Raw genomic sequence first — 12,570 nt, 5'->3', positions numbered from 1 at the left:
TTGGTACAGTAAGTCATCTCTCAGGATCACTTTAAGGGGCTTTAAGGAACCGATTTTATTTAAACAGAGCAGTGAGCATGGGCAGATGGACAGAAAAATAAGAGAAAATGTGTGAGATTGAAGGCGTGAGAGACAGAAAGAAAGTCCCCTGTGGTTGACTGGGATCTGCTTCTGCTGGGTATTATACAGACTCTAGTATCTGATTAAACAGAATTGCCACACGATTATGGCCGATGTTAATTGTTTCTGGAATTGAATGGCAATGTCACCATATAATGGCATCAAACATGTATTACAGTGACATTCCCACCGGAGCATCCTGAGGTTAAATGCCTTTCAAGGGCACAATGGTACTGGCTTGTCATGACCTTCTGCTTGCCATTGCTGAGCCTTAAAGGAACAGTCAACCCAAAATGTACACTTCTGTTGTTCTTGTTATAAAGAATATTTGTAAGGAATATTTAGTCTTTCAAGCTCCATTCAAGGGACCATGTCTTTCAAGCTCCAAAAACGATAGAAAAAAATAAAAATAAAAAAGCATAATAATAATAATAAAAAAAAAACTGGAGTAATGCCTGCTGAATATTCAGCTTTGCCATCACAGGAATAAATCACATAATGTTTTATTTTATTTTTATTTTTTTACTTAGAATAGAAAATATTTTAAATATTATTAATATATTACAGTATTAGTGTTTTACAGTACTTGATCAAATAAATGTAGACTTAGTGAGCATAAGAGACTTCTTACAAAAACATTAACTCCAAACTTTTGAATAAAATTGTAGCACTTACATTATAAGAGTTGGTAAAGTGCCTGTGCACTTAAGCAACCTCACAAAGATGATGTCCATTTAACATCTTAGAGTAATTTATTAAACAACAGTACTAAAGAGCATTTCTATTATCGACAAAGATAAGTGCAGTCTCATAGTGGATATCTTATGTTGCTCTGGATTCCACTATTTAGTGTTGTACTGTGTTACAGCATCCGGAGAGTTTAAATGAAGACTAACAGGAATCTGGACCTGACATTATCACAGTCTCCGTGTGCTGCTCACACTGTGAGACTCCACCAATCTCAGCAGACACCTACTGTGATCACATTTGCACCGACTGTTTAACAGCTGTAATCATATCCTGCTCTAAACACTGTACTCCAGGAGTGCCGTAATCAGTGTAAGATTAGACCGTCTGGATTGGAGATGGACAATGCTGTGGAGGTCAATGTAAGTGTGTTAGGTGTGTGCTGGACACTGATGATCAGCTGGCAGCGAGGGTTTAGTGGTTCTAAAGGAACACTCTCTTAAAGTTAAAGTATGAAGACACTAATAATTTAATAACACTGATAAATGTAAATGTGAGCAAATATCAGAATGAATACAGATTTTCATTCTGTACATGTCATGATAATTAATTGACTTAAATAATTATTTCGAATTTAAGATAATTAATTTTAATTGATATCATTTTTTTATCATGTTAATCAAACAAAACTGTATAGAAATTTAATAAAGTTCATTTGTATTAATTCATTTATTAATTTATTTTGTTAATGAAAATCCTAATGTACAACAATAAAATAGATAAATAAATAAAACAAATGTGGATATATAAATATAATAGACAAAATAGTATATAATTTTATTGAAGTTTTTTTTATTAATGGAATTTATATCTGAAGTTTATAATATTTTAAATTGCATTTCAACCAACATTTTCATTTTAATATCAGTGGATCCCAATGAGCAAAATTCCTTAAGTATGCGCAAATAATGCTTAAAAACATATGATTTAAAAAATGGCAAATGTATTATAATATATCGTTTAAAGGGATAGTTCATCCAAAAAATGTGTAACTAATTACTCACCCTCATGCCATTCTAAATACCTAAGACACAAATTAATATATTTTTGATGAAATATGAGAGCTTTCTGACTGAATTTTCATTTTTGGGTGAACTATTCCTTTAACAAGCATGTCTTGCTGATCAAGCAGTCTATAATGGATCTACTGACCAACTGTCAAGACCTCATCACCACTGAGCATTAGCAGACAGGATGGCTATTTTGCTGATTAGACCTATTTAAACAACCTAGAAAGGCTTGGGGAGACGGAAGATGGCTATAAATAATTTAAGACAGGTTAAAAACAGAGGCCTAGAAACAGGCAGACCAATGAGGAGCTAGGTCTTTGTATTTTATGCAGATGTTCAGCAGAATCAGCAGTCTGTAGTCTTTACAGGTGTTTATCGATATTTCAGATATCGGCAGGAAAACAGTGCAAGAGCAGGTGTCATTATTCACGCTGATCGCACTGCAATGTGTTTCTGAAACCCGTAAATTTTCATAAAGCTAATTGCTCTGAAAAGCAAAGTGGGCTCTGATTGGCCAGATTTCCACTGTGTTGTGATTGGCCGAATGCCTCATGTGTGTTATGCCCCTTAACACCGTCATGTCGTTGAGACAAAACCCATCACAAAAAGTGACTAAAGCATTTTGATAAGTTGCTGTTTATTTAGTTTAAAATAATTCAAGTACTCATTTATGAGCTGGCAAGCTCACATGATGCAATTGGAGATCATTGGAAATGTTAGTTTAGGATTTTACAAACAATGTTTAAACAGGAAATTATTTGGGATAGCAACTGATAGTTTAATGAACTTAAAATAAGAAAAAGCACTATTGTGAGCACCATTTAAAAAAACAAAACACCAATATTATAGGAGTACCTGCTCAAGTTTACTTTTTGAAATTTGAAATGTTGCTGATTAAATTTAAAAAGTCTTCCACAGTACAAGTATTTTTAATGGTGCATTGCACGTTGTTAAATTAATTGATATCATAGTATAATATTTTTGTCTGAACCTGTTTAAGGCAAACAAAAACCATTGAATGCATTTCTAAGAATGTTTATATGAGGTAAAAATAAACCATGTTCAGTTTTTATATATTGTGATGGATATATTTTTTTTGCTATTAAGGTTATGCTATAATTTTAGTAATAAATTAGTCATTTCTGCATAACAGATTGTCTGTTAATGGTACAGAAGTTGATGTAAATCTTCAGTAAATTTTCACTTTTAGAGTTGAAGGAAATGTCAGAAAAACGTACAGGTAATTGTCCTGGTAACATTCATACTTTTATTTATATTTTACAGTGTAGCACTGTCATGCTCTTTCTGAAGGCCGTGACGCAGGTTTTGTGCATGCACGGGTCTGGCACTGTGGATATCTGACGTGTGTGTGAGAAAAGGTGTGTCTGAATGTGTGTGTGTGTGTGCGTGTCAGAAAGAGGATGAGACGGTGGGGGAGGGTGAAGAGAATGTGAATTGCTAAATCCGGGCAAGGGCACACAAGGACATAATGTATGAATGATGTCTCTCACTGGTTTAATATTTAAAGCTCAAATCAGTTACATTGAGAAGATGAGGAAATGACAATTGCATGAGCAAAAGAGAAACTGCAGCGCAGTCCACATGTCATCCCAGTTTTTAGAATGGATGTGGAGAAAATTCTTATTGCTAAAAAAAAAACTGGCTTTGTCATTAGATCCTAGTCGCCTGGGGAAATATCACTGCTGTTTGCCATTTATCTTTGACCATTGTGTTATCAATTGAATCGCTCATTGTGGATTCATTTTAGAGATTAGATAACGTGTGAGAACAACAGGACAATTGTTAGACCACAGTGACTAAAATGATATCACATATTGGGCGATGTATCAAAGAGCCCTTGTTTCTAAGGAAAGTCTCTACCCTGGAGCTCAGTGTTTTTCACAGATCTTTGCCATTTCCCAAGAGGCCAGATTGTATATGTCAGCGCTATACAGTTTAAGACTGCTGGCTGGCATGGAAACGTTGTCCCCAGCTGCTTGTTTTCATGTAGAAAGCCTGAAACAGCTCTCAAAAGGCTTTTTCTTCTTTATGTTTGTGCGTCTCATTGCACCACAGCAGAGCAAACAACACCAAGGTCACGGGTTCAATTCCCAGGAAATCATGAACTGATCAAATGTTTCCTTGAATGCAAAATTGCTATGGGTAAAAGTATTTGCAAAAGTGTAGGTCTCTCACATTTCCGTCCAAAATATATCATGAAGGAGTTGTTAAATGCGCTTAAGTCAACTCTTTAATGCATTAATTTAGTCTCAGTATAAAGGGGCCATTGTGCAGTCTAATCTGGAATAAGTTGCATAATGTAATCTCTGTAAAAAGGGGTTATATAATAACTCCCTTCTGCTGCAGGGACACTGACAGAAGTGTAGAGGGGAATTTTTGACAGGTCTGAGGTCAGCTTATTGTGCATATACTGTCCCTCCTGTGCTTTTAAAAGGCAATGTCTCCTTCCATCCCACACCTTATAGTTTTCTTTGATGCATTTGCCTATTTCGATTCCTAAGAATCCCCAGATCTTTTTTGCTGTCATCTAAAGCCAGCATGAAATCAAAAATTCACCTTTCATCTGTTTGTAAATGCATGTCATGCTTAAACCTCTACCTTTTTTTGCAATCGACTGCAAGCACACATTCACTATTGAGTGTAATGCTCAAACCTCAAAATCTAATCATCAACCAATGCAAAGTCCTCATTCTACATTTTTCTTTTCCTATAAGCACTACACTTGTATGCACGTCAAAAGAAAGAAAACATTCTATTGCGCAGTTAATCAGAAAAAACAATAATAGGTTAAAAACTCTTATAAATGGCCAAGTAACAGGGAATGTTCTAATGTTTTTTCTGAAACATTTTAATTGGATTCTTTAACTATTTTTAAATGTTACTACTTTCAGAATGCCCAGAAAACATTCAAAACTAACTTTTTCATAATGCCAAATTCAAATTGGCTTTGCTTGTTGTGAAGAGTGTGTCAATATGTGTTTATACCTTCCTCCCCTTTCCTCTGAATCTGTAGGATATCTATGATAATTGTCTTTCCTCCCCAATCTATCCTTCTTCTTCCTCTCCGCAGCCAATCAGAAGCCAATAAATCAATAATCTGTCAATGATGATCAGTGATGTGATGGATGTAACACTGAAAACGTTTAACTCTGTCTCCCTCTTTCTCTCTCTTTTTTTTTCTCCTCCCTCCTTTCCTCTCAGCCATCATAAGCAAATTGTAAATGTTGTTTTCCTGAATATAACAGTGTGAAGAGATGCCCATTAAAAAAAATTTTAATCGCAGAAAGTCTGGCAGGACGACTAGTTAATATTGTAAATCTGTAGCTGTGATTGATGTGTGTGCAATGTTTCCTGTCCCTCATCTCATTGCACATATATAAATACTTCTCCAGAGGTCAGAATTACAAAAAGAGCATTGGTTGAGAGCGATGCAGATGTCTCTGTGGAAACTGCAGGGTGAAGTGTGAGAGAGAGATACTTGGAATATCAGGTGTGTTATTTTTTGCTAGTTTATGCGACTTCCTGGCATATATAGTGACTTGCATCTATATATGAAAATAGATTAATGACTCGAAAAAAGGATCGTAACTCACCGCTAACAATTTATTTCCCCTCAAAACTTTTTTTTCTGTTAGGACAAAAAAAAAAGAAGCAAATACTGTGCTCTGAGATCACAGATAATTTGAACTATTTTAATGCACAGTCAGTTTTCATGAGTGGAAATAAAGCTTGCAAGAAATTGCTCTGCATTGAACTAAAAAAGCCAGCATGCATAATTCCCAAAAAATGGGAACGCATGCAAAAAATGATTGAAAAGAGAAGATTTAGACATACTAATGCCTGTCAGTAAAAAAAAAAAAAAAAAAACGCTGGCATTATTAAGACTTAAAGTGTTTTATGAGGTCAAGCAGATGTGTCTGTGTTTCTGTCACTTAATGTTTTGTTCTTCCTGTAGCTTGGTTCTGCAATGGGGCATGTGTGGAGGTGGACTCCGACACAGAGGCGGTGTTGGGTCAAGGCTTCAAATTAGGCTGCATCTCATGCAAGATGAGAGGAGAAGTACCGGCCTCTGCTACAGTGGACTGGTGGTTCATGGCCAAAGGCGAGAGTGAATTTACACACGTGAGTATGTGACCAAAGACCAGGCATTACAGCATGAGCTGCACACCATGCATTGCCTAAATTAATTGCATTGTGCAGTTGCTTTTTCAAACCCCTTTTTTTTTCAAGAGCTATAGTACACTAGTGTGCCTGAGTGAAATGCACAAAATAAAAAATAAAAATACAAAAAATACAAATATATACATTCTAATACCCAAAGCAGATCTGAAGCGGTTGCATTTTTAATGCAAAGCCAAGATCATGCATTTTCACCATTTTCAGCAAGGAACATTTCTGAGCAGAATCTGCTGACACTTTATGAGAAAGACAGTTTAAATCCTTTGCCATAAAACAATTAGATGCTACTTATACAATTGCTTAATATAAACAGTTTCATTAAAAATGTGAGATTATTGGCATATTAAAAGTAATGCAAAGCAAATAAATAAAGATAACTGGACTACATATTACAAGAAAATACAATTTCAGTCTTTTGTTTTTGTAAATATTTGTGGAATTTACTAGCAATTTACTGTGTGAAAATGATTTAAATTATCATAACTTATATATACTGCAAGTAAATCCTACACCAAAGTGAGGTTTCAGAAAAGATCATAACTCGCTTTTTTATTGATTATTTTTACTATATTAATATATTGTTTTTATTATTTTTTTCATTTAAAATATTATATAAAAATATATATTTTACTTTACATGACTTTGTAAAAGCTTGTCCACAACCATTAAAGGAAAAGTTTTACCAAAATAAAAATTCTATAATCATTTACTTGTATGAGTTTCTTTTTCTGTTGATCACAAAAGAAGATTTTTTTTTTTTTAAATATATTGGTAACAGACAGTTGACAAATATCTGTGATTGTATTTCACAGTAGAAAGAAAGTTTGAAACAACTTGCAGGTGTGTAAATGGCAGAATTTCCATTTCTAGGTAATCTATCCGTTTAACCCAATGGAGCTCTTCTGAAGTGTAGAGTACAATATTAGTGATGGGAATTTCAAGCAATTTTACTAACTCTTTGATCTTTGAATCTCGTTCATCAAAATGAACAAGTTATTTCATTCATTTCAGCAGCAGAATATAATTAAAATGTTAAATGTTAATTTCGAGTCTCTCTTGAGTCTGTGGGTTCCATGCTCATAATCTTACAAAAAAACCAAACTTTATGTTTTATTAACTGTATGTAGTTAAGTATACGCGGTCAATGAACGAATCCCTCATTGAGACAACTCGATGTTCATAATAAGGTTATTTCAAATTGAATGAAACATCACTATAAAACAGACAAATACAACAGTCAACCACTGACCTTGTGCCTTTTTAACAGCTGTTTTTAGAGACACAAAATACTGGAGAATTTAAAAATGGCTGTTTTGGATGCTGAATAGATCCTGTGTCCTTCACACTGGTTATTTGTCCTGGCAGTCTCACAAGCTAATAAGAGCTCTTTTCTCTTACAATTTAGATCTACAGTTATGCAGACTTGACAGGCTACATAATGGACGACCGCTTCGATGAACGCCTAGCCTGGAACGGCAGTAAAAAAACTGAAGATGTGCAGGACGGCTCAATTTACATCCTTAACGTCACCTTCAATGACACCGGCACCTATCGATGTTTCTTTGACCGCACACTTGTATTTCCCAATTACGAGTACCGCACCAATGCCACCAAATTTATCTCCATCAACGTAGTAGGCAAAGGTATGTTCATTAAAACAGACAGTGGGAATAAGGAAATTTACATGAGAGGAAACTAATGCAAGCAGACACAAATCAAAGAAAGGATGTGACAGCATCATTAGCCTGACAAGATAATCAAGGAACTCAAGGGTGTGTCCATAAAGAAAGATGAGACAATGAAATGTCAGAACCAAGGACACTGTCATTGCCTTTACACAGCCATGAAGGCAGAGTGTTGTGATTAGTCTTTGACTCACAAATGCTTATCTGTTTGAAATCTAATGCATCATTTATTTGCCCAGAGTTATTTACATATTTATTTATTTTTTTACAATATTTCTAATGTGAATTGATGCAACATTATACTTTTTACCCCCTTGAGCTTTTTCTCAAGATAAAAAAGATAAAGCAAGAAAAAAACATGACAAAGAAAAAAACTACATATGCTCAGAAAAATAGAAAATGTACAGGACAACAGAATAAATAAAAGTAAATTAAAAAAAAAAAAAAATGTATAAAATAAAGTCCTATTAGTCAAGTAATCAGCAGTGTTGTTATGGTTAAATAAAACAAAAACTAAGTCTATTAAATATAATATTTGATCATTGAAATAAAGCTAAAATACAATCAAATATAATTATTAAATGAAAAATGAAACAAAATTAGCCATGGCAACTATCTAATATAAAATATGTTCTAAATAAAGCTACTAAAACTATGAAAAATTAAAATAAATAAATATAAACTAAATCTAAATAGAAATATTATATATATATATATATATATATATATATATATATATATATATATATATATATATATATATATATATATATATATATATATATATATACATGCATACATTACAAAAACTATTTTAGACCAAGTTTTAAAGCCAGTGATCACAAGGCAATTCATTCAGCAACATATCTAGTTTTGTGTTTTATAGGGGAAAATCTAGATGATGTAGAGTATTTTGGACAAACATTTTTCCTTTTTTAATACAATGTAAAATAGACAGACAATCATCAAATCAAATTGTAATTTTTCACAATCAGCTTCTGAGGAATCTGACAGGTCACATGTCCATGTAAGAAAATGTCTGTCCACTTGGACGAAGCCATCGTGTCATGTATGCTGACAGGGATTGTTCAACTAGTGTCTTTAACTTCCTGTCAGAGGCTGAGTCAGGCCCACATCAGCACTGATGTAAATGATGAGATCTTACATAATACTGACAGTGCTGAAACCTGCACAAATACAGTACGTCTAGATACTTCACAGGCATTTTTGATAAAAAAAAAAAAAAAATCTAAAGTAATCAGATTAGGAGTTGATAATATATAAAACTGTGAAAGTTATAGAAAAGCCTAATATAGATTTCTGAACTGAATTTGAATTTTTTCTCACTCACCCCCAGCTACACGAGGCATGGCGTCCATCTTATCCGAGATCATGATGTACGTGTCCATTATTGGTCTGCAGTTGTGGCTGTTGGTGGAGATGGTCTACTGTTACAGGAAGATTGCAGCAGCTGGAGAGGAAGCTCTGAGAGAGAGCGAGTGAGTGATGTCTTCACATTTCCATTTTCCACAGACTTCATTTCTCTTAATAACAAACACCTGTCTGCCTTATTAAGGACCTTTAGGGATGTACTATTAAAACAGGAAATATGGACGAAACATATTTAAGGGGGTATTTGTATACCACGCTAAACAGACAAGAGTTTATGTGGTAAAAGTTCATTTTGATAACTTTGCATATAGCTTATAAATAAAAGTTGTTTATTGGCATCAATGGTTCAATGAAGAGCATTTATCATCCGTGGAGGCTTTCCATTCCATAAAAGATTCTTCATAATGGAAAAATGCTCTTTAGTTTTTTTAAATGTTCCTCACACCTAAAAAAAAAAAAAAAAAAAAATTATTTTTAGAATGTTTCTCTGAAAGGTGCTTCTGTGGTAATGCTGAGAAAACCATTGTTTTTAAAGGAAACGTTCACCCAAAAATGAAAACTTACTGAAAATGTACCGATGAGTTTCTTCATCGAAACAGATTTGGAGATTTTTAGCATTACATCACTTACTCACCAATGGATCCTCTGCAGTGAATGGGTGCCGTCAGAATGAGAGGCCAAACAGCTGATAAAAACATCACAATAATCCACAAGACTCCAGTCCATTAATTAAAATCTTGTGAAGTGAAAAGCTTGTTTCGGCTAATAACCATTCACCTTATACCATAAATTTTATGGTAAAAAAAAAAAAATTTTTACTTTTCCACCTCTAGTTTCACTGCTTTTCTTCCTTCCAAACTATATTTCCCTTAATCTTAAATGGATCTATAATTTTCTGCAAGCAGCTGTTCTCAAAACCTTTCAAGTTCTCATTGCTGTTCTTTTTTTCATTGCCTTTTCTGTCCCTTCTGCCTTTCTTTCCCTCCATCCGTTCTCTTAGGGCGGAATATTTAGCTATAACCTCGGAGAGCAAAGATAATTGTGCAGGTGTAACGGTGGCAGAATAACGCAGGTGGGTTAGTTAAATGTAACTATTATGGCCACACACAGAGTTTTCTGAATTACATGTCATCTTAATAATCTGCCTTTTGTTTCATTTCAGGTCCAAAAAAAGTCTCAAGCCAAAAGCTTGATGCTCGGTCCATCACAGCATCACCAATGGCCTCCTCCATCACCCTCACCGGCTCTCTGTGAACGCACAGGGCTGCTGTTTTGACCTTTGTGTACGACTGTGACAGACCCACCGTTCTAAACCATCGGGGAAACACACAGTCACACATTACATAAAGGGAAATGTTTTGTTTTAAGGCTCTAGATGACAACTTTGAGGTTAACGAATTATTGATGCATTCATTGGTTCAAGCATGAAGCTGTAACACTTAACAGAACATCACTTGTACATACGTGTTTGATCTTTTAACATCTCTTTGCTGTTTCCACATAATGAAAACTCCGCTGTGCATGCGATAAAACTGTCACAACAGTATATCTACTGAGCTAGAGGTCATCACAACATATTGAAATGTGTATAATAATCACTAGCATATTTACTGAGCCAGACACACACACAAACACACAAAAAAAAACTTAAGAACTGTCAAATAGATTGTGAAAACGTATCTATTTATCTTATTATTTAAAGATCAAAATACATATTAAGAAATAGAATATATAAAATATAAAATTAGTTATAGCTTATATATTAGGAGTGTAACGGCACACATATTTGTAACGAAAATTCTTAAAAATAAGAGCTTTAAAGGAGCTATACTGTCAGGTGTGTTGTTCATTAAAGCACTGTTTATATATATATATATATATATATATATATATATATATATATATATATATATATATATATATATATATATATATAAAGAGAGCTTTAATTTAAGTAAAATTGCTCATGACATCATGTCTTCAAAACTGAGGTACATACCGAACCGTGATATTTGTGTGCCGTTACACCTCTAACATATAGAGAAATCGTAACATCTCGTGTTTGGCTGCTGGAGACTGTGATTAGCCTTACATAGCGAATGCAGACAACTATTAACGCACATTTACAAGAAGAGCTTCCTGTCTGAAAACTGCACTGGTCAGGTACAGAGGATCTGAACCAGAACTAACTCTCTAACCAGAAATGTTCTCACTGATAAGTAGGCTAACAGCTCACTCAAATTGTCATTGCATCTACAAAACATCACGACCAGCTCCCTATATTTAGGGTATACCTACTTGGTATTAAATATGAAAGATTTTTAGCATTATATAGCAAAAAATATCTGTTCTGAAAAAAAAGAAGAAAAAAAGACATTGTTAGTAGCGTGTAAAGCTATTCGAATCATTCTCTTAAAAGAAACAACAGAGAAACAAATGAATGTCACATATATGTTAATATCATATGCGTCAGAAAAGTGCATTGTTGTGTGAGATTCAAAGCCTCCGAAACTATTGTGAGAAGTATATTATTAACAATGTGCCGTAGAGGATCATTTCTCATGTTTGCCTCACAGTTCCTCCCCTGTTCTTTTCGTCTTTGCTGACAAGATAATCAAGGGCTGCATGAAATCGATTGAGAATGACTTCAAGTTTAAAGTGTGCCTCCTGTAGGAACGATGTGTAAGCCTCTGGCTCTTCGTGTCTGATCATTTCTAAAGATCCGGAACGAGAAAGCAGGAATCAGTTGTGTTCAATCACAAGCTTCCAGTCTTTCCTCTCCCTCTCAGTAGCCAATGTCTGGTAGTGACTACAGAGGGCAGCACAACACTGCCAAAGTCTCACTGCCTTTATGCATGAATGAACATTCTTGAGACTTCCCTGCTCTGGTTTTCTTACTTTTTATATCTTTCATTCGGTGGTTGTTGAATAGGTAGATTTCTACTGCATGCTTTTAAATACGCTTTTATGAATACCGTCATGAACACTGCCGCAGTTGTAACACAGGATGCGTTTCATTCGCTGCTTTTAGTGCTGTGATGACTACAACATCGATGGTATCGTCCAAACACTTAGATGTCACAGAATATCGTCACTATCTGACAATGTCCGCACCTCTGTGGGAATCTGTACAGTATCAACACAAAGACCTGACAATTCCATCATCAGTCTCATGTTGAAGTGAACATGTTGCTTGCCAAATAAATCATGGACAAGATAGTACATAATAAAATCTGTTTAAAAAGCTGACGTGTTTTTCTGAATCTTTCCTCTCTTGACCTGCATGCATTGATTTTATCAAAAGATTAAAGAGTTCTATCAAACCGAGAAACTGATACAATTCAGGAAGATCAAGAAGATTTGTTATTAAAATCAATTTTAAAATGTAATTTATTCCTCTGCTGCCAAAGCTGAAT

At 34.4% G+C, this 12,570-nt stretch overlaps 1 protein-coding gene and 1 long non-coding RNA gene across 5 annotated transcripts in view; one reads left to right on the top strand and one right to left on the bottom strand.

Moving 5' to 3' along the window:
- Window positions 1–10,463, top strand: part of scn1ba (sodium channel, voltage-gated, type I, beta a) — a 13,870-nt gene extending 3,407 nt beyond the window's left edge. Inside the window, exons 2-7 of one of the 4 annotated variants that reach the window (XM_052618047.1) lie at window positions 5,291–5,388; window positions 5,854–6,020; window positions 7,483–7,720; window positions 9,120–9,261; window positions 10,155–10,226; window positions 10,317–10,463. In XM_052618047.1, coding sequence (XP_052474007.1) covers window positions 5,946–6,020; window positions 7,483–7,720; window positions 9,120–9,261; window positions 10,155–10,221 — 522 coding nt within the window. In that variant the 5' untranslated portion in view covers window positions 5,291–5,388; window positions 5,854–5,945 and the 3' untranslated portion in view covers window positions 10,222–10,226; window positions 10,317–10,463. Of the gene's footprint in view, window positions 1–1,699; window positions 5,389–5,853; window positions 6,021–7,482; window positions 7,721–9,119; window positions 9,262–10,154; window positions 10,227–10,316 lie in introns of those variants that run through there. The other 3 variants (XM_052618046.1, XM_052618044.1, XM_052618045.1) reach the window with 3 other exon arrangements.
- Window positions 8,568–10,161, bottom strand: LOC128030437 (uncharacterized). The gene is made up of 3 exons (XR_008187898.1): window positions 9,455–10,161; window positions 9,114–9,354; window positions 8,568–8,949 (listed from the first exon to the last, which is right to left on the bottom strand). It is a non-coding gene; the product is annotated as an uncharacterized LOC128030437 (long non-coding RNA).
- Window positions 10,464–12,570: the final 2,107 nt, after the last annotated feature.

Source organism: Carassius gibelio, chromosome A16 (assembly GCF_023724105.1).
Source record: "Carassius gibelio isolate Cgi1373 ecotype wild population from Czech Republic chromosome A16, carGib1.2-hapl.c, whole genome shotgun sequence".
Classification (NCBI taxonomy): domain Eukaryota; kingdom Metazoa; phylum Chordata; class Actinopteri; order Cypriniformes; family Cyprinidae; genus Carassius; species Carassius gibelio.
Note: the sequence above shows the minus strand (reverse complement) of the source record. Positions and strands in the feature narration are given on the sequence as shown.